General features: G+C 50.2%; 3 protein-coding genes across 6 annotated transcripts; 1 reads left to right on the forward strand and 2 right to left on the reverse strand.

Moving 5' to 3' along the window:
• Positions 1–842: 842 nt before the first annotated feature.
• Positions 843–6,779, reverse strand: LOC112964449 (sodium-dependent phosphate transport protein 3-like). 4 transcript variants are annotated; one of them, XR_003252970.1, is made up of 13 exons: positions 6,693–6,770; positions 5,509–5,653; positions 4,966–5,138; positions 4,478–4,711; positions 4,313–4,400; positions 3,912–3,998; positions 3,353–3,471; positions 2,978–3,139; positions 2,647–2,779; positions 2,414–2,561; positions 1,967–2,057; positions 1,069–1,403; positions 843–951 (listed from the first exon to the last, which is right to left on the reverse strand). XR_003252970.1 is itself a non-coding variant. In XM_026062595.1 (12 exons), the coding sequence occupies exons 2-12, from the start codon at positions 5,603–5,605 to the stop codon at positions 1,272–1,274; spliced, it is 1,464 nt and encodes a 487-aa protein (XP_025918380.1). In that variant the 5' UTR covers positions 5,606–5,658; positions 6,693–6,779; the 3' UTR covers positions 843–1,271. The 4 variants fall into 4 exon arrangements, 3 of the variants coding, with proteins under 3 accessions (XP_025918380.1, XP_025918382.1, XP_025918379.1); XM_026062595.1 differs by having other exon boundaries at positions 843–1,403; positions 5,509–5,658; positions 6,693–6,779; XM_026062597.1 differs by having other exon boundaries at positions 843–1,403; positions 4,499–4,711.
• Positions 6,694–11,603, forward strand: PPT1 (palmitoyl-protein thioesterase 1). Its single transcript, XM_026062598.1, has 9 exons — positions 6,694–6,788; positions 6,922–7,031; positions 7,856–7,983; positions 8,272–8,342; positions 9,162–9,264; positions 9,357–9,447; positions 9,973–10,071; positions 10,281–10,352; positions 10,831–11,603. Exons 1-9 carry the CDS (start codon positions 6,698–6,700, stop codon positions 10,951–10,953), a joined length of 888 nt encoding a protein of 295 aa, XP_025918383.1. The 5' UTR covers positions 6,694–6,697; the 3' UTR covers positions 10,954–11,603.
• A 175-nt stretch (positions 11,604–11,778) lies between these two features.
• CAP1 (cyclase associated actin cytoskeleton regulatory protein 1) lies at positions 11,779–25,210 on the reverse strand. The gene is made up of 13 exons (XM_026062563.1): positions 25,109–25,210; positions 20,467–20,579; positions 19,917–20,017; positions 19,177–19,254; positions 17,100–17,243; positions 16,913–16,998; positions 16,265–16,370; positions 15,977–16,154; positions 15,073–15,263; positions 14,741–14,864; positions 14,556–14,638; positions 13,869–14,012; positions 11,779–13,147 (listed from the first exon to the last, which is right to left on the reverse strand). Exons 2-13 carry the CDS (start codon positions 20,558–20,560, stop codon positions 13,064–13,066), a joined length of 1,413 nt encoding a protein of 470 aa, XP_025918348.1. The 5' UTR covers positions 20,561–20,579; positions 25,109–25,210; the 3' UTR covers positions 11,779–13,063.
• Between the last annotated feature and the right edge of the window lie 481 nt (positions 25,211–25,691).

The raw sequence follows: 25,691 nt of genomic DNA on the forward strand, positions 1-25,691 counted from the left end.
TGCCGGGGCAACGCGGGGGCCCCCGGGCGCCATGAGCTGAGAGGGGCGCGCGGGCCCGCGGAGCAACGGCCGCAGCCTCCGGCCGACACTGCCGCTCTGCGCCCCCGCGGCCTGCTAGGGCGAACCTCCTCCCTCTCCCCTCGGCTCCGCTGTGAGCGGGAGGGCGGTGCCGAAGCCCCGAGGGAGGCAGGCAGGGCTGCGCCGCCCTCCCCACGCCGCGCCGGGCCGCAGCCCCGAGCCCTCCCCTCTACCCACCCCGGGAGGCTCGGTCAGACCCCGCGCCCCGGCCGGCGTCGGCCTGGAGCCCTTCAGCTGCCCGCGGGTACGGCCTTCGCGGAGCCCGGAGCGCACGTTCGGAGCCAGCCGGAGCCCTGGGCTGCACCTGCCACGACACCCCCCTTCCGCTCCCCCATTCCTCGAATCACACAGAGAAACAGACTGTTTCGATTTCGCTTYGCTCTTTCAGGGCAGCTTTCGTGGGTTTCCGATCTCCACCCGCCTTCTCGATCCTCTTTTTGCGCCCTTTTAACTTAGTTTGGAGCAAGGGAGGAAGAGTCCCAGCCCGCTGCCCCGGCCCTGTTAGCTGGGAGTAAAGTGTTAGCACAGCTGCTCTGGGAAGAGGGCGGCTGGACTCACACCCCTTTATGGGGACAAACGTCTCTTTCGGTGGCCCCGTTACACCCCTGGGCTGAGCACCTGCAATGAGGCTCTCACCAGGGCAAGGATGACACCAACTCGCTGTTTTTTCTGCTCATCACCRTCCCTGCCTCCCTGTTCAGGGCTGCCAGGCTGAACTCACTATAGCCCTCACTTATTTTTTTGTCCCATTGTCCTCCCTCCATTGAGAAACCCTCTAAAAAGGGATGAAGAATAAATGAAAAATCAGTTTGATCAGTCTTTGAGAAAAAAAATACCTATTAGGAATCTCCATGCAGAGGGAGTGAGAGGCTGCTAGTAAAAAGTAATGTTACTCCACAAGTTTATTATTGATTTACTTCATCTAAGAAGAGCTTTGCTAGAGACAGAGCCACAGGCTCCTTACGGAGCTTGGCCAGCAGCCAACTTTACCAGCTCTCTGTGGGTCTCATTTAGGATCTGTCCACACTGCAGCGTTCCTTCTGCTGGGCAAAGGCTGAAGGCAGGGCTAAATGTACATCAGGCAACACGGTCAAAGGGCTGGTGCGTCCTCAGGAAAGGATGGGGACTCCTGCCTGATCCACACTCATTTGCGGCCCAGTCCCTTGTTAGGTACCTTCCCTTGCAGGTGGCTCTCATTGCACAGCAGCTTCCTCTCTAGCCCAGTCTTGGATGGTCCCACTGCCAAAGGCTATGTAGAAGATCAGGCCAAACAGGTTGAGGGCTGCAGATACGAAGAAGGCATTCCTCCAGCCAGTCTGGGGATCCTGGGGGAGCCCAAGAACAGGTCACGGTAAAATCACCCTTCTCTTTATCTCCATGTAGAGATCACCCAGCTAGCGCCACCCAGACCATAGGTGCTTAATTAGTTTGTCTCCATCCTCTGCTTGCTACCAGTATCAACTACAGAAGAGCTTTGCTCAGCTCTAGACATATGTCAAACCCCCTCTACTTGGAGATGTGTTTCCTGCCTTGGCATCTTTGGAAACATTGTGTGCTATGCTGAATTCAGGAAGCTTTCCTCACTGGCACAGAGCTTTCTCCTCACCCCACTCCCTCCAGCCTCTCCCCATCTGCAAGTACATCCAGATGGGGCCCATGTGGTGCTCTTCCTGCTTTCTGAATCATCCATGTATCCTCAGAATGGTTTAGAGCTCTAGTTTGCTGGGTGCTACACGGCATATGTTGGCTCGGCAGAGGGAGCCCAGGGAAGGGGAGGGCGGAGTTTGGCTGGGAGTAATTTTTGATTTAGTGCCAAGAAAAGATCCATTTTTGAGAGTGGACTTGTTTTCTTCCAGGGATATGTTTGTGGTTTATGGCCTCCAATTACCTGGCTGACGAGAAGTCCGACTGCAGTGGGAGCAATAATTCCTGAGACTATGCCAAAAGTATTTGTGATTCCCAACAGGAACCCTGCATATCTGGGGAAAGGAAGTGAAGATTTCCTGAGTGAGGCAGAGAGGAAATTGTCACAAGAAGAGAGAAGACTAGGTTCTGCCAGTCCCTTCCCTGCAGTGGAACAAACCCGCTGAGATCTTCAACCAGAACAAACAGGTCTTTAAACCTGTTTAAAGAGAGTCCATGGGCTCATTTGCATGAACACTGCCTTTCCTGCTGAGCAATGCTTGGATTTTAGGCCTCTGTTTTACTCCTCAGCTTACAATGCCACCAGCTGCAGAAGATGAGGGAAAGAAGAAGCAACAGGAGTAGCAGAAACCTTCTGGGGTCAGGGACAGGAAAGGTGCAGAGCCAGGGAGGTGACGACCGACCCACTTACCTGGGGGCTATGTCAATGTGGTTAATATTGATGCCTGCCCCCGTCATGCTGATTATCGTAAGAGCCAGTGTTAGAAGGACCACGGCAGCCGTGGAACTGCAGCCGATGTAAGGCACAGCCACCAGGCAGACGGCTGGGAGCAGCATCCCTTGGGAGCAGAAGGGGATGTGTTTTATTATGGGCCACACAAATGTGTTGGAAAGGCCGGATGGCAGATGAAAGCTTGTCCTTACCCAGTGCCGAGAAAAGTTTCCTGACGGCTGCTGTGCCAAACACCCGCCTGGCCAAGAGGAAATCAGCCAGCAGTCCAGCCAGGATGTGCCCCAGCCCATTCCCAACGTAGGGCAGGGCGGAGAGGAGCCCGTTCTGCAGAGTGGAGAACAAGGCACTGTTACTTCCATGGCCTGAAGCAACGGAGCCAAGGGCTCTGAGTCTGCAGCACCCCTGGTCCCAGAGCCTCCGGCCCCCGAGAAGGCATATCCCTGAGGAACCCCCCTGTTCCCATCAAGCAGAGGGACCAAGTCCCGACCCTGTTGCAGGGACCAGCCTCAGGGCAGCACTCACCTCTGTGAGGTCGAAGTGGAGGACGTCGCTCATGAACGTGGGCATGGAGGTCAGCAGCATGTAGAACAACCAGTCTGTGCAGAAGCAGGCGACGGCAATCGCCCAAAGAGGCAGTGATTTAGCCATGGCCACAAGTGGAAGGGAGCGGCCATGGGAGCTGCCCTGGAAGGAAAAATCCATGGGGCAGTGCCTCCTCGCTGATCTCCCATCCCCTAGGCAGGCTCCCCACTCCTTCCTTGGCCTCTCCACCTGCTGCTGAGCAGACTGGGACTAGCCTTGGCCGCTGCATAAGGAGCCCAGCCGAACTTACTAAGAGCAATCCCTTTGCCACGGTGCCTGCAGCACGACCAGTCACTGTTAAAGGACTGTGAGTACCTGGTGAGCCAGCGACAGCATGATGTACTCCCGCTCCCCGGCACTAATCCAAGGGTGATGTGCAGGGTCCTCGTACACCAGGAGGAACCAGCAGAGGCACCAGGCACAGCCAACACCGCCTGAGGGGAGCAGCGTTGTCAATGCCATCTCCTCTTAGGATGTTCATCCTGGAAGTAGGTCACTCCAACCCACGCCCTGGCAGGCTGGGACAGGACAAGGCAAGGGGGGAAACGCAGCAGAGCTGAGAGCCAGCGGGGCAGGGGCTGGTGCTAGCGAGATGGAGAATGCAGGAAGATGGGAAAGGTCATGGGCTGCTGCGCTTTAGCTGAACCCATCGGTCACAGTGGAAGGGGCTGGGTTGACAGCATGACAGGTTCAGCAAAGGCATGTTCCCTTAACAGTACCCTGGCAAAAAAGGTTTCATCCTGGCCTAGGGGTGCGAGGGGAACCCAGAGCTCTGTATGGGGTTAGTGAGGAGGGAGGAAACCTTTTGGGAGCTCTGCCAGTAAACGCTCTGCAGTGGGGTTGGAGTAGAGGGACATGATGGGCCATTACTCACCAAAGATATAGAAGACAAAAGGCCATCCCAGACTCTGGCAGATGATCCCAGCTACAAGGAGAGCACAGAAAGTCCCAAAAGTGCATCCTAGGGATCAGAAACCAGAAACGTTGGTTTAATGGGACTGTGGTACCCAAGCACCCTTTGTGGGTGCAATTGGCACATCCTGTGGCCAGCAGCAAGCGATGGGGGAGAGACCTCTCCTGCCCCCACTCAACCTTGGCCAAAGAGACAGAGAAGATGCAGGATGGGAGGAGGAGAGGCAGAATGGCTGATTGCTGCTAACACTTTGCCAGGACTCGCAGCTTTGAATTTGAGGCTGCTACAAGGACTGCCTTGGAAAGGAGGGCTGAGGTCCTGGACCCACTGAATTGGTGGCAGGGAAAGTCCCTATGCCTTACCTGCATCAGCGATGTTCATGAGCCTGCTGCGTTCGAGCGGAGGGGCCCATTTTGCCCAGAGCGTGTACTGAGCTGGAAATATCACCCCCTGCAAAGGACAGGAGGGAGCATGGAGATAACCAGAGCAGGTTTCCTAGCGTGGCAGCGTCTGGAGCCAAGACTGACCTCAGCCAAGCCCAGCAGCACCTGCAGCCCGATGAGGAAGCTCACGCCAAGGTCCGCTGCTTGGGGCACAAGGAGGGTGAGCACAGAGGTGAGCAGGAGCCCGCTGCCCAGGACGTGCTTCCCTCCGACRCGCCCTGAGCAGTACCCGCCCAGCGCCTGCGTGAGACCGTAGCCATAGAAGAAGGAGCTGAGGACGATCCCTTGGGTCTCAGCGCTCCAGTTGTACACGGGGGCCTGGAGGAAACAGAAAGCGGCTGTCAGAGGGGCGAGTGTAWAATGCAGGTGGGGGGATATCTATTTTCCAGGCACAGACTCTTCCAGAAGGGGAGAAGCAACCAGGAAACAGCCCTGAGTACAACAAACTATGAGCTCTCTGCTCCCTCACCCCCCGTGGCCTCAAGGCTTTTCTCTGCTGCTTCCAAGTCCGTGCTGCATAGAAACGCAAGGGTGGACGGAGCTATCAGTTATCTGAGCCTGCCTTCACTTACACCCCGAGCAAATCCTTGGTGGGAGCCGTTGGGAGTGATGCCGGCTGAGCTGTGGGGGCTGCTGCTGTTAGTCATGGCGACGATGGCGATGCTGAGGCCGACCCGGAGTGCGTAGGCCATGAAGAGAGAGACRTGCAGGACAAGGGCCAGGCCACAGCGAGCTGAGCAGAGCCCTGCAGAGGGAGAGCACCCACGAACGAGAGCAGGTCAGGGAGGCTGCGGSTTAACTCCCACCCACTCGTGCGTATCTACATCGCCAGGAGGAAGAAAGCCCCAGACGATCACCTTATTACAGCAATACATCGCTCTTTCCAGATGCCCTCCAGATACCTTTCCTAATACCTCCCAYGAGCCCCTTCCCTCCTCCTTGGCAGGGATGGCACTTCATGTGCGCCACTTTGTTCAGAAGGRGAAACAGGGGGGCAGGAAGGCGAGGCGACTTGCCCGAGGATGAGGAGGACATGTCAAAGTGAGAGGCTCCTGGCTGCCAGCCCCTGCTGAGGGCCTCACTTCACCCTGCTCCTCTCTAGGGAGCGGATTTACCCGTCCTGAAGGATGTCTGCTGAGCGAGCAGAGGGCCTTCGTCCTGCTCTGCCTCTGGCCCGTCCCCTGCCTGCGTGCTGTCAGCGTGGCGCTGCATCCCCCTGCTGCCAGCAACGCTGCTGCCTGCTTCTCTTCAGGACAACTTCTGCGCTGCCGGGAAAGGGAGTTTCAGACATCAGTAAACCTGGGAGCAGCCAGACCGCTCAGAACCGAGCCCTGGCATTTCCTCCGAAGGCACAATCAGCGGCCCAGCGAGAGCACTGCAGGGCTGGTGAGCGCAGCTGCCTCCGCCGCCAGCGCAAACCGCGCAGGGGCTTTGGGAGCGCGCTGATTTACAGCGGCACCGGACCTCCCCGGGATGGTCTTATTCGCATCCTCGGTTTGTAACCCTTGATCACGACCGGGGCCCTGGGGTCTCCCCCCGCAGCGGGGCGCTCCCTCCCACGCGGGGGATCTCCTGCCGTCCTTGCTCTGGGCCACGTCAAGCAAAACCCCTTCCCCCTGCGCCGTCCCCCCGGGGTGACTCACAGCCCCCACAGGAGTCTCCCCGGACYGGCCTCCCGCTGGGGGCTGCCCTCCCTCCACAAGGCCACACGTCCAGATGTGGACGGATGGGGGTCACGTGAACGGCAGGCCATGTGACCACGGTTTGGCAYTTTGTCCCTGGAGCTGGGAGCAGGACGCTGCCACACACTTTGTCGCAGAATTTGGGATCTTTTAGGAACCTGAGCTGGGAGGAACAAATGCCAGGGCTTAAACCAGCCCGCCAGCTGGTGGGCCTGTCCCGGTGTCTGTCCAGGAGCAGCTGGCCCTGTCCGTGGGTCTGTCCTGGTGTCTGTCTGGGGGCAGCCGGCCCCATCCGTGGGTCTGTCCTGGTGTCTGTCTAGGGGCAGCCGGCCCCATCCGTGGGTCCGTCCCAGTGTCTGTCTGGGGACAGCCGGCCCCGTCTGTGGGTCCATCCTGGTGTCTGTCCGGGGGCAACCGGCCCCATCCATGGGTCCGTCTCTGACTCCCCCCAACAGGCCCGGGCCGTCCCTGGGTCCCTCTGTCCCACGCCCCTCGGCCCCGCCCCCTCCGGACTCAGGCCCCGCCCCCTCCGGACTCAGGCCCCGCCCCCTCGCGGCTAGACCCCGCCCCCTCGTGTCCGCCCGCCCCCGCGCCCGGCGCGCGGGTCATGTGCTCACTCAAGATGGCGGCGCTCAGGGAGGCGGYGGCGGCGTTGCTGCTGTCGCTGGGCTGCGCGGCCGCCGCGGTGCCGCTGGTCATCTGGCACGGCATGGGTGAGGGACCGGGGCCGGGGGGGCCGCTCTGGGGGCGCGGGGGGCTCGGCGGGCCCCCCCGGGCCGCTGTCGGGCGGCGGAGACCTCCTGGGAGCCGTGGCGTCGCGGCGCCTAACGACCTTCCCCTTCGCAGGGGACAGTTGCTGCAATCCGCAAAGCATGGGCTACATCAAGAAAATAGTCGAGGCGAAAATACCAGGGATTTATGTTCTGTCTCTCAAGATCGGAAGCAATCTGATCCAGGTAAATCTTTCTGCTTGGCACATGGCTGCCTTCGCAGGTTGCTGATCGCTGTGCAGATCTGAAGGCGCAGTAATTACTGCAGTCTCCGTTCTTGACTGGRTTCCACGAGGACTGCTATAAGCTGCCCCTGCTAATTTTCCTCCTTGGGAAGTAAATGGTTCTGACAGGTAGAAAACAATAAAGTCTCGCTAATACCTTCAGAACAGAACTGGTAAGGAAACAAATCCCTAGTCCAAATTGGATTACTATGCAAATCCACCGATTAGCACTCTGTAACCACTCCAGATAATACGAAGACATGTGATAAGCTACCATTCTCTTTAAGGTAGACCTTTGTCCCCTGCCACTTCTTGTGAATACAAATTCCTCTTTGTTTTGCAAGCACTCACTTGCTATAGAATAAAGATAGAGGCTTCTTCTGCACCTTTCTATTTTTGACTGTTCTGTGTAGCCCTGCTGAATTTCTTTAGTCTCTCAGGGTAATGTGCAGTGTTTATTGTTTTCTGGGATCTGGAAAATATGGGTGAAGCTTTTATGTATATATGTGTGTGTGTGTGTATTTAAAAAAAATTCGAAATGGACTCATATTGTTAAGATGTCTGGGGAAAGGTCACTGTTCTGTATGAAAGAGTTTTGCCAGGCAGAACAGGAAGAATGACCTGATAAAGGGAAGTCTCAAAACTTGTATTTCACCTCTGTTACATTGTGAAAGTTAAAAGATCCTCTTTCAAAAGCAGAGCTGTTTGTTAGTGATCTGTTTGTAGAGCTTGAAATAACAAGCCATTGTAAAGCACAAGTACTTTTTAATCTGGCTAATTCACCAGGATATGGAGAACAGCTTCTTTATGAATGTGAATGATCAAGTGAGAGAGGTGTGTAGCCAGCTCGCAAAGGACCCTCGCCTGAAAGGAGGCTACAACGCAATGGGCTTCTCCCAGGGAGGCCAGTTCTTGTAAGTTTACACTTTGTTACATTTTTGGTGGGTTTTGGGTTCTGATACTTAAAACTCCAAAGTACTAAGCAGACGTAAACTGACAAACACATAAGCCCCTTCATGAAGGTAAGAGCACACCAAAGGAGGCAAGGCAGAAGGAGGGTGCGGCTTCCTGAGTGCCTGAAGCTCTCCTCTCTCAGGAGGGCTCGGTTATCTTTGCAAAGGTTACCCAAGTGCCTTAGCCCAKGCAGCGGCAACTTTCACTACCTGGGTGTGCTCACTCAGCTGCTTTATCTTTCTCCGCAGGAGGGCAGTGGCCCAGAGGTGTCCTTCTCCACCCATGTTCAATCTGATCTCTGTTGGGGGGCAGCACCAAGGTAGTGTGCTCTTAAGCTATCACAGCTCCTAACCATGGTGGAGGGCTCTTCTTGGCAGGAGGAATGAGTATTTTGGTCTCTTCCTGATAATCGATGATCTTCTTGTGAGTTAAACCATCTGAAGCTGGTGATCTGCTTTGGCTCAGATAGCTGACTACATTATCTTCTGGGCTGGTCTTGCTTAACTGGCAAGAGCAGGGACCTTTGTGAGCAGATGACTTATTGTCCAGGTAGAATTCTTATACACCTTGGAAGCAGCTGGGATGAGTTGTTTCTGGAGAGGAAATTTCTGACTGCCTCCTGGGTCACAGGGATATTTTTCAGTCAGCATCTGGAAGGCTAAAACCCCAAGGAAAGGGATGTGCTTTTCACAGTAGGTTAAAGAGGCAGTATGAAATGTAATTTAGGAGCTGTGCAGTTAAGTATCTGCGAGAATGGCTGGCAGTGAATTTCAAATACTCTCCCCTGGGAAGTTCCATAGCTTGAATCTATTTCTTTGTAGTGTAGTGGGGAAGAGTGGTAGGAAACCATCCCGAAACCTCCTGGGAACAGACTAGGTGAGCTGGAGACTCTTTTGCTTGTCCTGTTCTCCATAGTAATATCACTTGCTGATCAGTGCAAGAACACCATCCGTTATCTTTGTGTATAATAATGCCYAGGGACAGGAGGGCTGTCTAACCGGATTGCAGGATTAAAGGCCTCCTGATGCCCTGGGTAATTCCTGCTGTTGCTCTGCAAGAGGGTGGTTCTTTACCAGTCAGAGAGATGAACTAGATTTCAGTTTGGCTTACTGAGTTGTTACACATCTCCATACCCCAGGAGTATATGGCTTTCCACGCTGTCCTGGTGAGAGCTCCCATATCTGTGACTGGATCCGAAAGATGCTGGATCTGGGCGCCTACACACAAGCTGTTCAGGAGCAGTGAGTATATTGATCAGGCTGCAAAGATGGGGCCAGGCCCATGTGGGAAGCTCTGGGTTTCCAGTTTGATCTTTGGTTTCTCTCTTCTTCAGCTTGGTACAAGCGGAGTATTGGCATGACCCTTTAAAGGAGGAGGACTACAGGAAAAACAGCATCTTTTTGGCTGACATAAACCAAGAGAGGGTAAGGACCTGGTTGATAAATAAGTGTTAGCAGTAGAGCATAAGCCTGAGTAGCGAGTTCCTTCATGGTAGTTCTCCTTGGCAGTACCTTTGCTAGTATTTGAAGCAGAGCATTTGTGCCCTGCATCCCAAGAATGTATGGAGAATTTTCACTGATAGACTTATGAATGAGACTTGTCCCATGTCAGAGCAGTTTCTGTGTCACCAGCCTTCTTCAGAGTGATCCAAGTAAAGATACACCCAGTGCTCAATCCACACATCCCCCTTCTAGTGGGCGAATCCTCTGCCTCCCCCTGGAGGGAGGGTAGAGCCACCCCACCTTTACTGCCCGGAGGTGAGGCTGAGTGACATGAGCACAGCAAAGGGAGACTGATGATAGAAATACATGTTCCTGGCTCCAAGGCTGGGGCAGTCCAGGATTTCCTCCAGAGGTATGGGGTGAGTTGAGAGCAGGCAGTTTCTTACCCCATCTGTCTTGATGGGGGCTCCTCAATGCCTTAGATCTGTTCTCTGCACTTTCATCCAGGGCATCAATGAGACGTACAAGAAAAACTTGATGGCTCTAAAGAAGTTTGTGATGGTGAAATTTCTCAATGATACCATGGTYGACCCTCCAATCTCTGAGGTGAGGCAAGCAGGATGGGTGCTGCCTTTGGCCAAGGTCCTGGTTATTTGTTTGCTTGTTCTTTTCTGGTTTGTCCTTTGATGGCAGAACTTGAATTTGGCGAGGAGCAGGCTGAGAGCAAACATAAGCCTGATACTGCGCTGTCTGAATAAGCCAGTTGATCTCCTATGAGCCCTTCAGCAACTGTTTTCTTGCTTTTATTTTGACAGTGGTTTGGGTATTACAAAAGTGGCCAAGCCAAGGAGACCATTCCGCTGAAAGAGACGTTGCTGTACACAGAGGTACGTTCTCCTGGGTCCTGAGGGATTTCTACTACTTCACTCTAAAGAAGATAGTGTCCTGAAGTCAGGCACTTCAGGAGCTCTAAACCCAGCAGCTCTGCTCTAGTCACTGCTCTGATGTTCCTGCAGCATGGGCTCTTCTTGCCAGTAGCTGTTTGGGTTCCCTCCTGGCCAGGCCTGGCAGCAGGAATCACAGTAACGGTCTCAGGTCTGCAGCCAGACCCCCTTGAACCCTTGTGTAATGAGCTCTGTTCCTTTTTAAAGCCTTGTTATAAGAGTCATCCAAAACCGGCTTTCTCTGTTCTATGAAAGCTTTTACTAAGAGCAGAGGTGGAACCCACTCTAGCCTGCCAGCCCCTGCTGCCGCCACAGCGGTCTCTGAGCACCAGGGCTCTTCCCCGGCCAGGTTCCCCRGCAGTTGCAGTGCTTGGCCGTGGCAGGGCCAAGGGAATCTCTGGTAATGGTTCTCTCTCTTCAGGATCGCCTGGGGCTGCAGGAAATGGACAAAGCAGGAAAGCTGGTGTTCCTGGGGGTAAAAGGGGATCATCTGCACTTCTCGGAGGAGTGGTTTTACGCCACTATCCTCCCCTTCCTCCAGTGAACCTAAGAGGAGGCATCATGTGAGAGCACTGCGGAGGCTCTGTCACTGTAATTAATGCAGCTGCTACTGTGCAATTGCACTTTGTGTACAAGCCTGAGGGGGTTCTGGGGGAGAGGAAGGGGGGCTTTAGCTCAGCAGTTCCACAGTGTGCAGAGGTGACACCCCTGTTACACTGCAGTAGGAGAGTGGGATTCCTCTGGATGTAATTAAACTAACTCTAAAGCACTCCAAGCTGCAGACCCTGGTGAGGCTACTTGTGTGTGGTTGTCAGAGCTGTGGCTGTTCCAGTCACTTGAAAAAGGCTGAGCTGCTTGAGAGGTTTAACAGTCACATTCACAGCCCATGGTGCCTGTTCTTTGTGGGAAGCAATGGCACTATTAACCAAAAGCATTAGTTCAAGTATGCTGCATTGCTGAAGGAGATCAGCAAGTAGACTTACATGGCTGTATGCAGAGGAAAAAGATTACAGTCTCTCCTTCAAGGCAGGGAAAAGGGCCAAGTTTAGGTGATTCTGGGGAAAAAGGAGGGTTTTGCATTAAGTGGGTATTAACATCTTTAACAGTTTAACTAAAGGCTTGTTTTATGCACTTTTGTACAGCAATTCATATCAATAAAAACTGTACCTCTAACCAACTAAAAAAGGGGTGAGATTTGACAATTACTGACAGGCTGATTCAGGAAAGGGGAAAGTCTGTGCTTCCCCTTCGGTTTTACTGCATGGAGCAAATACTCTTCAAAGCAATCTCAGCAGAGTTAGGCAGCAAGGGGCATCTTGTCCTGCCTGAGGTTCTGTCTGTCTCCACGCAGAGTAAACAAGAGCCACTGTAATGAGCAAGTTGGCATTAACTTTATTCTATCTTCTGTATAATCTTAAGTACATAAGAAAGGTTTTTCCACAAGCCTCAGGAGAAGACGAGTACAAGTCACAGGACAGTCTCAAAATAAAAAAATTGCATATTTTTTTATAAGTTTTGTCCTAGAGAAAGAGAACATTGACACTTTACAGAGGAAATGCCTTTAAGATATGCTTATGCCACCCGAGGCGTTGGAAACATGAAGGTCAAAGCACGTGCAGCGCCCTGTATGGGTCAGTACAGTACTGTGTCTTAGATTCATTGCTCTGCTCCAGGGCCCTGGAACAGAGACTACAAGCCTCCAGGAAAGTAAAGAGCCAAGCAACAGGGGAAAGGGGAGATTGAGAAGTTTCACTCTATGAGGAAGAGAGTGATGAACCAACTTAATCCAACTCAGATGTTTACTGCACTCTGACCCTGGAATGAAGGAGACCCTTCCTCTGCAGAAGGGGACAGGTTCAGGAGAACTGTCCTGGAAGACTGAACCTGAGTTCAGCTGCTCCAAGAAGGAAGCCCTGGGGCAAAGATTCCCTTTAGAGGGTGGAGGGCTCATGGAAAGAGGTGCTCAGCTCCAAGCTACCAGCCAGACTGCTGGGGGAGGGTTACTGCAGTCACTCCACTGCAGTCTTACTGTGGCACCAGTTAATATAAAGCCTCCTGTCATGGCACAATCAGAAATACACTGAGCTAGTAGGAATGATGAAAGGGAAGTCAGCGTGGAATGCTACAGCCCAAGTCCTCAGCCTTTGGTCCAACAAAACCGTTCCCACATCCTGTAATGCCATTGATTAATACACAGAGCTGGAATTAGCAGCTTCCAGGACATCCTTGAGACATCTGCCATAGCAACCGAGTATTCTGGACCCCAATAGACACCATTATTTGTTGACTCAAAAATGAACAGTTTGCTTAAAGGCAATACAAAAAAAAAAACCCAAACAACACTCTGAAAGCCAACTGTCAATACTGGCTGTGAAGTTCACCCAAAATCTGACATGATCAATTGGTGCAGTTAGATCGGACAAGGGGAGAAAAAAAATACACCTTCCTGCTAATAGATGTGGACGATAACTGACCCGCCACCAACACCAAATCCCAGCCAGAGGTATTTCAGTGATGGCAGGTAGCTGTGTCTCTTGGGTAGAAGAGAAGCAGTTTGAGAGCAGAAAGGTACAGGAAATCTAAGAGAATCATCTGAAAGCAGATTTGTCCCACAGCAGGGCCAGGGGAGGGCGTGAGCCTTGGAGCTTTTCTGCTTAGCCAGCGATTTCTGTTACAGTGGTAACCAACTTCTGACCATTCCACACTGTCTTGAACTGTTCTGGGACAGGGAATTCAGTCTGGAGGGTAAAAATAGAAATCTGTCATCAAAAATCTGTTTATGACTGAGACAAGTAACTATTCCCACTGCTTTAGGCACTTTTTTTTTTCCTTAGACATGTGCTATGTCCCCTCTTGTACCCCAAACACTGCCTGTTCTGCCCTCTGGGGTCCTGTGGAAGAAGAAACTCTCACAGAACAGAGCAAGTATCTCACTGCAAAGAAAAACAAATTGATTTGCTGGTTTTAGCCCCAATTATCATCCACAACCTCATAGTCTAGGATTAAAAGGTATGAGTCTAGAATTGTCACTCCAGACCTCACTGTAACTGTGAGGCTCCCTGCTGGGCTCAAAATATGCCCTGCCATAACCTTTTCTCAAGGGCTTGTCTTTATAGCCAACTCCCCAGTCAGCAGCAGGATTCTCCTTCAGGAAGGAAGATCACTGGAGGGGGAGGACTCCGATTTTTTTCTTGACTCTAAAGTTGGATTCTTCCCCAAGATCCCATTATGAAAACAAATGCCATCCCATTGCCTAACTTCTCAAACTTCAAGATCAAATAGCAGACCCAGAAAGATCCTTCCTTGCATACATCCTTTCCCCTCTAAGACATACTGGAAAGGATATCACTTGGACTGAAACGCTGTGTAGTACTACAGATTCCTGCCTCTCAAGGAATCCTGTCCTGCTTTGCTCCACCTCTGGTAAACCTCCACACTGATTTCAAAACCAACACTTACAAAGTCACCACCCTCCGTGGGAATAAGGACATTCATCTCTGATGACTTGGCACTGACAATTTCRCAGTCTAGGGAGTTCTTGCTCAGATAAACATGGCAACCGTCTGTCTTGTTGATGGAAATCGTTGGCACTTTACCCATTACCTAGCAGATTGGTAAAACAGCAGTTAAAGGAGCATCACCTTGAATTGGACAACCACAACATCTGTCTTTTGCAGTTGCCTTCAAGGCAAGAGGTTTGTTTGGCTTTTACACCGCGCGCCCCCCCCAAACTCATACTGCCACCTTTGGCAAAAAATCCAAGGTTATTTCTTGTTTTGGTCTCTTTAGAACAAAACTAAAGTGAAACACAGGCAAGTCACCTGTCATATCATATACCAATGCTGGAATCGGAGTAAGATTCTGTTGTTGGCCTCTTACTTGAGCAGTCAGATCCACTACACCCACCTCGCAGAGACTGATCTTTTATCTAGATCCCGGAAGCAGCTCATTGAGGCAAATTTTAGCCCTTTAAGGGCAGAGCTGGGCAAACTGAAGAGCCTTAGGTCAGAAGGTGTTTCATGAACTTTCTCCACAGATGGACAATCCTATTCTTGCAATACAACTCGAAGAAGCAGGTGCTACAGATGCACCATTGTCCAGTGCAGTGTTCACACCCCAGACAGCCAGCAAGTTGCAGACACTCACCTGAACTTTAATGTCCCTGCTATTTATGATCTCCACGATGCCCACCACRTCATCAAACACCAGACCTAGCTTCTTACAGTTATCTGCAAGGAGAAGACAGAGTAGCTCACAAAAAGGTTTTGCAGATTCAGCCTTCTGCACACAGATCAGCACGCAGAAGCAGTTTTGAGCATTGCTCCACTTACCGATGGTGATGGAGTTGATCTTGCCTTTGACTTGGAGTGTACTATTTGTGCACTTGAAAACATATGCTACTTGCTTCAACTCTGTGTCGCTGATCACCAGGTTAGTGGCATTCTCATGGTTTTCCTGAAAAGGCAGGAAAAATGCACTTTATTTTTGGAGGGGGGAGACCAGTTAATCTGTATGAAAAGCTGGGCAGTGGAAACCTTTTAAAAGCAAACTGCATGTTCCTTCAGGCTGATGCCTTTTACAAAAAAGGTGTTTAGGGGACCTTCCTTCCCTGCTGTAAAGTTCCCATCCCTCCAGCACGCTCCTGCTGATGTCAGGCACTCACCACTCTCCACTTTTTGCCCTCTAATTCTAGCAATGGAGGTTCCTTCTTTGGAGAGGTTTTTGAGGTGGGATTACCACTGCATGCTGGTTTGGGAGCAGTGAAAGGTTTGGGTCCACTTCGCACAGGACCCCCTTGGTTCTTCAGTGCTGGATTCTTGTGGGTCTTCATGTCATCTGAAACATGTCTCAGGCCTGCAAAAGAAACCAAACCTGAGCTCCAGCCCTCCTCATAAGGCAGTTTCACAGACACCAGACATCAGTGATTACAGTGATCAGCATACTAATGTTTTTCAGAATACAAGTCAGCTCTTGAGGCTGGGCCTAAGTTGAGCCCAAGCATGAGTGACAGCTATTGAAAGAAGGAGCCAGAAACGCTGTTTCAATATTAATGAAAATAAGATGTGCTGTAGAACCAGAAGGCCCCAGCTGTTCCACTCTGCAGTTAGAAAAAGCCTTAAGCGAAGCACCTCACCTTTGCTTCACATGCTTCCTGATGTGCTCACCAGGTAGCGCACGAAAGGGGTGAATTTTGTGTGGACATGAATAGGTGAAAAATTGCACCTTTTGTACTTGAGATGTGCATGCAACTGAAGACCTCCCTCTCTCCTCATCCCAGCTAGATACTAATCTCTTGCTACACCTGACAGATGAGGCTGAGAATGGTAAATCAGATGTGCTCCCTTTGTCCTTGTGAATTGCCTCAGGACTGCTTCTGGCTCCCAGCCTCATGCTCCAGACCAGATGGTCTTTTGTTATTGCCAGCGTACGTTCTAAGCAGGTGTATTCATGGACAGCAACAAAAGAGGAATCAAAAAAGCGAGCCTTTCAGGTTTCACAGCACAACAGTACTCACGCGCACATCCTTGCTCGCGGCTGCCCACCCTCTGCTAGCTACTTCCACCTACCGGAGGTGATGTCTTCTCCCCGATTGATCTGGGCGAACAGCGCGGAGCGGGAGGCAGAGGTGTCTGTGCTGGAGCTCACGGGGGCAGGAGCAGGTGGGGGAGGAGGGCCCGGTGGGGGAGGCGCAACCCCACCTGGGGGAGTGCATGGTACATTAGCCCCTTCTGTTGCTACTGGACCCTGTAAAAGGCCAGCGAGAGGAAAGATGATTGCACAAGCTCCACATCTGCTGCAACAATCACGCAACACTCATTTTCTAAGGGGCTTCTGCAGTTGTAGCCAACACTTACTGTTTTGCTCCAAGTCAGCCCTGTGGTGTGATATTCTTTGATATAGGCCTGCAGCTCTGTCCAGATACTCAGATAAGCTTTCACCCAGTCCACTTGCTTTTTATCTCTGAGGATACAAGGAGATCATGAGGAGTGAAGAGGCACATTTGCCATCACAATCTACAGACTGTGAACAGATCCTTATGTCTCTCCACCTCTCAGCCTGCAGGCAAGACTCAGCTGGACAAGCGCAGCAGCCTCACATCTCCAGCACTAAGTTTCAACTTCAATAGTCATCTTATACCTGCAGGTGGAAGGCCACAGGCCTGCTCTGTACCCCACGCTAATCGAAGGGTCTGGTAATTCTAACAAGACCCATTCCTGAGATGTACCTTGCTGCCCTGGGAAGCAGTTCAGACTGCCACCAGATGATGCTGAGACAGGAAAAGCCATACACTTGCTACCAGAGATTCAAGCTGTGATATGAATACAAGTCATCTTGGCCATAAGAATCAGGACAAAACCCCTGAGTGAGGCTTTATGAATATACTCCACCTTTAAAAAGAAGAATGAAGCTAAGATCAAGGCAGCTGTGGTTATATACTAAAGTAGCCCCTGCACACCCAGTCAGCCTGGTTCAATGATGTCTAAGAGAGAAGGTGAACTTACACATCCTTGTACTCCTTAAGGATCCGGTTGGTATAAAACATGGCAGCATCAGTCATTTCCTTCACATAAGGGCCAGGCTTTGGAGCCTAAAGAAAGAAAGAACACATTGGCAGAGAGCAATTGAGGCACCAGAGAGCTAGACTTTTCCTGCCAGCCCAAGGAAACCACTTCCCACTGCAGTTCTTACCATGGCCACCCAGCCCAGGGCTGGGATGCTCTCACTGACAGCCGATAAGTGATTGAACAGTTTGCTACCACGGTTCTTCTCCCTGAAATTCTGCACCACCTGGATTTGCTCCGAAATTGGTTTCAGAAGCGTTGAGAACTTATTCTGCGAGACAAGAATGGCAGCAACAATTAAGAATGTTAGTACTGCTCTAGAACAGCAGCACATCTTTATGGGTGGTTTTGCCTGAAATGATGGTCATTCTGAGAAAGATTCCAACGGGCACAAGTTCCTGTACAGCTCCCATCCAGACTTGACCCTCCCCATGAGTCGAGCTCAGTCCCACAGCCCAGCTTCTCCAGGGCTGAAGTCATAGTCCAGCCGGATTGGTACTGTGGGAGTACGCCAAGAACTGTGACTCATGTACAATCCAAGAGACACTGACAAAGCTTGTTAGTAATGAGGATAGAAATAGCATTTGCCTCTCCTGGATTCTTTAGTTCCAAGACAGTTTTTCAAATTTTTCCTCTCCTTTATAAATGCTGACAGAAAGGGAGTGTTATGTAGGATTTTGCAGTTTGGGATCTACAGCTGGCATTACAATCCGAGTCTCAGCAAGCTCTCAACTCACCCCATCAAAACTGAGATGATGCCTGGAATTCAGGATTCAAATTACTCCTCAAATCAATCCAAGCTTTTAATATTTGGATGATAAAAAAGTTTTTCCTGTGTGTAGTCAACTTGGAAACCTGAATGCAAGTGCATAGAAATCTTCTGAGGTCAGAATAGCCAATTTCAAATTTCAAGAGCTGCCTCTTGGGCCACTTTTCTTTCCTTTAAGATCAGAAAGTCTCTCTCCTGGTGATGGCAACAGTGAGGGACAAATTTAGGCAAAATTTGGTTTTCAAAACCTGCCTTGGCTTTTCCTTTTGCTGTTTCCTCCTCTGCTTAGATGAAAACATTGAGAGCTAGGATGACTATCCAGGCTACACTTTAAGAAGCTCCAACCTAATGCCACTCTCAGGTAACAGTACAGGGAAATCCCTCCCCACCCCCTGCTTCCCCCAACAAACACAAGCCGTAAGAGTTCATGTATTCAGCATTTTAAACTGGCTACTCCAGAACTGACTAGACTCCTGCTAGACAGCCTGCACAAAGACCTACACTGGATTAAGGTTGTTGTCTGTTCATAATCCTTTATTTAAATAATGTCTCAGTGGAATTTATGAGCAGATTCTCAGGCTGGAGGCTATGCAGAGCAGCGTCCTGGCAAGCCTGGTTAAAGATAAACCACCTTCCAGGGCGGAGTTTGGGGAAAAAGATGCAGACATATTTTGCAGTGAAAAGGAAAGTAGCACAGAAATCCAGCTACCACAGCGTAACAGTAGAAGCCATGACTGAGTCAGAGAATAACTGCAAAGAAAAGTAGGGTGGGATCCTGTTGCTCAGGAAAATCACTTCTCAGCAGGGAAATGCCAATGCACTCAGGATCAGATTCTCAGTAACTCGCATCCTGCTAAGTGGCAGGCTAAGGTAAAGTGTTAAATTACTCGCTAAGGACAAATCAATCCTAAAAGCCTAGCTATTATTCRGACATCATTCAAAGGAGACAAACATCTATCGCAGGAGGAATCTGTTTAATGCTTGAAGATGTATTAGCATCACGTAATGAAAAGCACACTCTACACAGATCGCACTGTGGCTCCATCTCAGGCGGGTTCTTGTCTGTAGCTTGCATCTTAGGGCACAGTGATTGTGCAGCGTTGGTGCCAGGTGAAACTTGAGATATACAAACTGTGAGATGATATGCACAAGCTGCTTTGACGGTTACAGAAAACTTGCTGCTCTAATTACTGGGAAATTATGGTTCTGCAGCTCTAGAAATCAGTTTCTGGAATTCTGCACAGGATTTGGATGAGCACCCAGCACAGGTCACACTTTTAGCAAGTGCCACCTCATGGATGGAAGCATCTCCAGTCCTAGTTTGGTTCCTCCTTTGAAGTAACTCTAATGGCCCAGATTCCCCTACATTTGCAGTTATCCCCCACTCTGAAGTAACAGCATACAAGGTTTCCGATGACTGATTTTCCAGGCTTACCTCTGTTGGCTGCTGATGTTGAGATGCTAGCACCAAAAGAGACCTCTCACTCATCAAGCCTGCATGAACCATCTCAGCCTGAGCATAAAGAGAAATGTGAGAGAGCTTCCCTTGCTTCATCATAGGTAGGCAGTGCAATTACGCTAAGAGAGTCATTTAAGCTCCCATTGCCCCAGTTCCTAGTCTGTAAGAAAGCAGTTATACTGATCCCAAATGCTGGGAAACGTACCATTATTTATTAGCTACCTAGCTGTCCAAAGTGCAGCTATAATTAACTCCACACACAGAGAACACGTTGCTAGTCTAGGCAAGATCAGCTTCTGACCTCTGACTTGGTTATGGTTTAAAGGCAGGCAAGCCTGCATGTGTAATCCATTTCTCACTCTGATAGCAGTGCATATTCCTGGAGACAGCTGTCCTCAGGGAAGACTAACAAGAACTTAACAGCTCTGTGACTGGATACTTTACATGCCTCCTAAAGGCATGTGCCAAAGTCCATAAAGAGAGCTAGGCACCTAACTGCCATCAGCTTCAAAGGAGGCTAGCGGCAGAGCATATGTAGGTGGCAATCTGCTAGAGGTTATCTAGGCATCTGCATATCTTGAATCCTAAGAGATTATTAACATCCTAGAAAAAAGTGCTAAAGGAATACAAACACTGACAGCACCCTTGGCCTTTAACTCTCCTGAAGGATAAGCAGTATCTATTTAGAGCAGAGGGAGAATAAAGTGAATCCTTACATGCTTCTGCACATCCCCGCCAACTTCTTTGCTGATCTTGATGTATTCAGCTACAGGGCCAGCTAGAAGAGCATCAAAAGCCTGCACGTACTGTGCCACTCCTGCAGAGAAGGAACGACAGCATGGGTATTACTGCCGGTGGGACCCTGAGCTGCAAGTGCTCACGCGCACTGTGCTCCTGGGCTACACCGCCCACCCGCTTCACGCTGAACCTTCTCCCAAGGTCATGTCAACTGACCRCACAAGGCTCATCCTGAAGCACGCAGCTAAATGCAGACAAGGGAAGTGCCGCAGCCACAGGAAGTTCCCGTCTTAGCAGGATGGTAACCACAGGCCTCCTTCTTGCATTTGCGCAGTATCTGCTGTGAAACTCACTTCCCCTCTGCATACAGCCAGTTCACTAACAGCTCTTTGATGTACTGCACAAGCACCGGCTGCTCTGCAACAGGTACTGCTGTTGTCTGACTGCTGTACTGCCCGGCTGACGCTTCAGCACAGGGACTGCTGCGGGCGACCCCGCTGGTGAAGTGTGTTGCTGCTGGGGCCTTACCTTTGGAAGAGCCATCTCCACACATGCCGGGTCCTTGGCACACCACCTCCAGGCGCTCCACAGCCTTCTCCAACCGTTCAACCAGTCTTTCCATATCTACCACTGTTCACAACCTGCGTGGACAGACTACTATTATTTGTGTCCTCTGACAGTATGAAAACCATATGCCAAATATTCAAGAGGGTTTATCAGCTGTCTGGTACAAGCTCTACCAGTTCCAGAAGAAGAATTTCTGCTTGCTCTGCACCCCAGTGATGGATGGCAAGGTAGCCTCACATTAGCAGCGGCATTCTGATTATGCAATAGCCATGCACATGGCCACTTTCTAGGGCCAGTCAATCCATAATGGCCACATAAATGCCTACAGTGGAATAGAAACTATTACACTTATTAGGATATTAACGCAGTTCATCCTCTAACCTTGTATTGACACCTCTCAGTAAAGCAAAAGTCTGCACAGAATCTTACTGCAATTAGTTACTGGCCAAAGTCCCAGTTACGACCATATAGCAAGTCAAACATAACTGCTTCACTAGGAGGAGTTCACTGCACTCCATGTTAGAACTGGTGGTTTCAATTCTTCCAATACATCCACAGAGACCTCCTGRAGTCCAAATACCACCTAGAGACATTTATGACCCCAGCATCACCACAGTCCAGAGCATCTTTGTGCAAAATGAGCCACCCAGGCACGTGCCAAGACAGGCAGCTGCGCAAACTAAGAATGCAGAGCTGCTTCTACAACAATATGCCCCTGTTCATACTCTCCTCCTACAGGCTTTCGTATCTAGACTGCAGAATCTACTCTGCATCGCGCAGGAAAGCGATTTAGGCACATAAGCCATTTTAAGCTCTCATCTGGAAAAATCTTAAGTGTAATATAAACTTTTCATTAATTACTGATTTGCAGAGACTCAGCACTAAGGAGCAAGACGAGTCACCCCCTAAGCACACTAATGCACAGGGAATGTAGGGAGGGAGCAGCAATCCACCAATCGCGTTTTTATCTTATCATCAGTCATTGAAACATTTGACAACATGAATCACGATTATGGCCTGAACACAGCTTCCCTCTTATTGCAAGAGTCTGCAAAAGCTCGGAATCTTGCCTGAAGGAGAATGTTCTTCCCAGCACATTCCCCAGTACATCCAAAGGATTTATCCAGCTGTGAACATGAACTGAGACCAGATCTCCCCTCAGAAACTAAACCCTGAATTCTAACTACTGTTTTGCTTTTGCTTGCAAGCCTTCTCAGCCCTACTCTGAAGTCCACATTTTCGCCCGACTTCCAGAAGATGTGGGGCAGATCCAGCATTAGTCATGAGCAGCACTGATGTCACAAGACAAACAATGTCATTTTCCACCCCTCTTTYGCCTGCTTGCATCAGGAGAAGCAACGCTGTGGTATAGGGGGGGAAGGCCACCCCCCTTCCAAAAGGAAGAGAGCAGTTTCCTCCTCTGTGCAACAGCAAACCAGAGGATATATTTTGCATAGAGCTGGACAGCAGTTACTGGATGGATTCCAGATGCAAAAAGTTTAGAGAGGCTGAAACTTGTGGGCGGTCATCCGTATAATCAACAGTAATGAATACCTCTTTTTTTATTCTGTACAATGTAGAAATCCTGACCACAGGACCGAAGCGCTCTGCTTCAACTAAAGACGACGTATCCAGAATGGGGCTCACGTCTACAAGTAGGCGTGCAGCCAAGAGCAGGGCTCTGCCTCCCCCACTCCCAGCACTCTAAAGGAACGCTTTTTTTAGAGAACCACCTGCTAAGGATGCTTCCCTTTGCTTTGAGAGCGCAGCAAGCTGCAGGCACAGGGGTTCAGTGGAGGGGTTTCAGAAAGGACGCCAGCTTTACCGAGCGCCGCGCCGACCAAGCTGCTGTTCTGCACCACTGATCCCCACCACATTCCATATGAGGCTCTAATCTGATCAGCCCCATTACCGAGTCGCAAGCTGCGCTGCAAATCAGGATTACAAATGAGAAAGTCCAGATGGAAAGCAGCTTCCTACCCTGCAGAATAAAACATGCTGTTGTGGGCCTCTACTGTGAGGAACATATAGCATTAGTCCTAGATATGCTGTTGGGATTAATGTCCTTTAAAAAGAAACTGCTCCTTGAAATTCATTCTCCTTGCCACTTGACAGACCATTCTTGGGCCTTCAGTGAGTTTTCCTTTGGAAATCTAGTACTGTCTGACAGATGGTGAAATCATTTTAATTTCTGTTTGATGGACAGCATAAGGACAACTTGCAAGAAAAGTCATTTGGCAAAGCGCCAGCAAAATCAGAGTTAAGTACAGGCAACACAAAGTCGTACGGCGGCAGCTATACCTCAGTCACTCCTGGCTCACCCTTACTATGGTCTCTGGTCTGTAGATGCAGCTCTTTCTGCTAACCACAAAGCAAGTCTGCATGAAATATAAAGATTTAGTTGTACAGAATCCACCCAGCATCAACAGCAAGAGTCTGCAATCCAGAAAGACTAACATATAGTCAGAAAAGAAGAAGAAGAAAAAAAATCACAAGATAGASCYSMWKSRGSTCTATCTGAATAGTGTTTTGTCAGTAACTGCACTTCAGAGATCTTAGTACACTATATATAGTGGGATCTTATTTACCTTCTTTCAATAGGAAAAGGAGACATATGGGTCACTTAAGAGTCATTTTTGTCCAGTGCATTGTTTTGTACTCAGGACAAGTGGAGAAAGGTTTTCAAGCTCTGTCATGCAGCAGGGGTTAGAGTTTTCCAGATGACAAAACCGGAGTTTAGATGAAGCTCTCCCTTTTGGGACTGTAATGCAGGATTTAAATCTAGGTCTTGTTTAAATTCAATTGAACTTTGATTACCAATGGAGCAGAAGTTATGAACTCACAGCAAATGTTTGCACGTTTCACTCTAGGCAAGAAAGCTTATTCATTTTCATAGCACATTCGATTAATCTATTAACTAACCTTTATTTCTGTCAAGCCTTGGGAACATGGTTTTCAGCACAGTGGTACATAAAACAGGCTTTCACTTACAACTAGTCTGCCTTACATACTGACCAGAGCAATAAAGGGAAGGGATTTCATTTGTAAAAATACTTGTTAATCCAAAGCAAATCACGTACAACACCACAGTAAGAGGAGCTTCCTGTTTAGAGAACGTCAAGGAGTCGGCATGTTCCTCAGGAGTCGGCATGTTCCTCAGGAGTCGGCATGTTCCTCAGGAGTCGGCCAAAGGCTGCTCCTTGGAGGAATGAACAAGTCCTCACGAAAACTGCATAAATAAGATTCACCTGGTTGCCCAAGACAGTACACTAACCTGAGCCCTCATTTAGGGATTTTCCAAGAAACAAATGCTAGCGTTAGAGCCGATGCAAGGCAGACCTAGGCCTCTGTTCGGATTCAGTTTTTGTGAAGCCCAACAAACTGCTATCAACAACATGAAATTTGCATCAGCTACTTCCTGTTTCTGCAGTCAAAAGGAATAAAGATGGGACAGCTAAATTAAGAACATACCATAGTTTATTTCTGAACTGACATTGCAGTATCCCAGGGGATCAGCTGTCAGATGATTTCCAGCATTTACATGTTCCAAAAGCCCAAAGATTTTTTTTTTTTTTTTTAAACAGTTCAGCTGACTGAGTGAGGAACAATTTGAAGCAAGACAGGATGCAAATGACTGATTTCAGAGTGAGTTGTCCAGGCTAGAAATGAATACAAGACAGCTATTGGTAGTCTCAACAGCTGCCAAGACAGAAATCTCTGCTGTTTATAGTACAACAATACTTGCTGACGTTGGTCCAGAACCCATGGTGCCTACTCCTGGTATTTCAGCTCTMCTTCATTTAGAAAACTAAGACTGCTTTAAAAAAAAATCCATCTGGACCTTATTTAAGCTTTCCCAAATAACAAAGCCTATTGAAGTCATTAAAAAAATGTTGTCTGGCATTTTTACTCAGACATTAAGAGAGGTTAAAAGTATCATTTCACTCTACTAGAGCAAACATGAGGACTCGTTGTTCATCACAATTACATGAAATAGGAGATTTGCATATGCCAGACTTACTCTTCTCTTTTATTCCCATTCCCAGTCAGGATGATGAGCCCACCAAGTAAGTAACTAAGGATCTCAAATCTAAGCTACACTGGATACAATACAAGCTCTCTATCAGGAATCCAGAGCTCCGACCCTTGTCAGCATCTCTCCTGAGCTGTGCCTGCTCAAGCAGAAGCTGCTTGGCCAAAGTTTGTTACATGAATAATAGAGGGTATTTTTGGCTTTCAGAAAGCTCAGCAATATTCTAGAGACACGAGGATTACCTTAGGACACATTTTACTTTTTTGTAGGCGGTTCTGTAGGAAGAGAAATGGGATGCAGCAGTTTCTCAAGGCTACTGCTTCACAGTTTTCCAGTGAGGTGCATCTACAGCCCAGATACCAATGATTTCCAGAACCTGATGTGCAAAATCCTGTGACCTGAGGCATGAAACGTCTTTATCGCTTTTTCATTTCACTGCCATGCAAAACCAAGGTAACCAGTTTGTCCCATGACCCTGCCCTATCCACTATCAAAGTGTAAAAGCTACAGAGAGGAGTCAGCAACAGACTAAGGAAAAAAACCCAAAACATAGTAACGTGCAAAGGGTACCTGGCGCTCTGAGGGTCCTCGCTACAGAAACATCCTCGCCCGAGGCTGCACACAAACCACTCCCGGAGGTGACGGCTGGACGTATGACTCGGGCACACCTCCCTCCCCCGCGTGAGTCACCGGGGCTGCCAGCCCCGCCGAGCTGCGGGCCCGCYTCGCTCTCTAACCCGCATCCCGGCGGCGCGGCGCCGAGCAGAGGCCCGGGCAGCCGCACGAAGCCAGCGCGACGCCGGGCAGAGCCGAGCTTCGCCGTCTCGCTCCTTCAGGGGCGCGAAGCAGGCGCAGCCTCCGCCGCCGCCCCGGCAGCGGCACCGCCGGGCACGGGGGCGCCGTCCAAACCTCGCCTGCCCCCGCCGGGGAGCACCGAGCCGCCGGGCCCCGGCCCCCGGGAAGCGCTTCGCGGACCGGCGGCTTCTCGCCGCCAAGGGAAGGCCCGGCCCGCCCCCGCCCGCCGCAGGTAACGGAAACCGCCGCGAGCCGCCCGCAGCCAGCGACGCCGTTTACCGACGTTTGCTGCCGCTGGGCCGAATGACCCGAAACCGCCCGCTTTAACCCCGTTACCGGCGCAGCGGCCGGGCCCCCC

This window comes from Apteryx rowi, unplaced genomic scaffold, assembly GCF_003343035.1.
Source record: "Apteryx rowi isolate R43461 unplaced genomic scaffold, aptRow1 scaffold_190, whole genome shotgun sequence".
Lineage (NCBI taxonomy): Eukaryota > Metazoa > Chordata > Aves > Apterygiformes > Apterygidae > Apteryx > Apteryx rowi.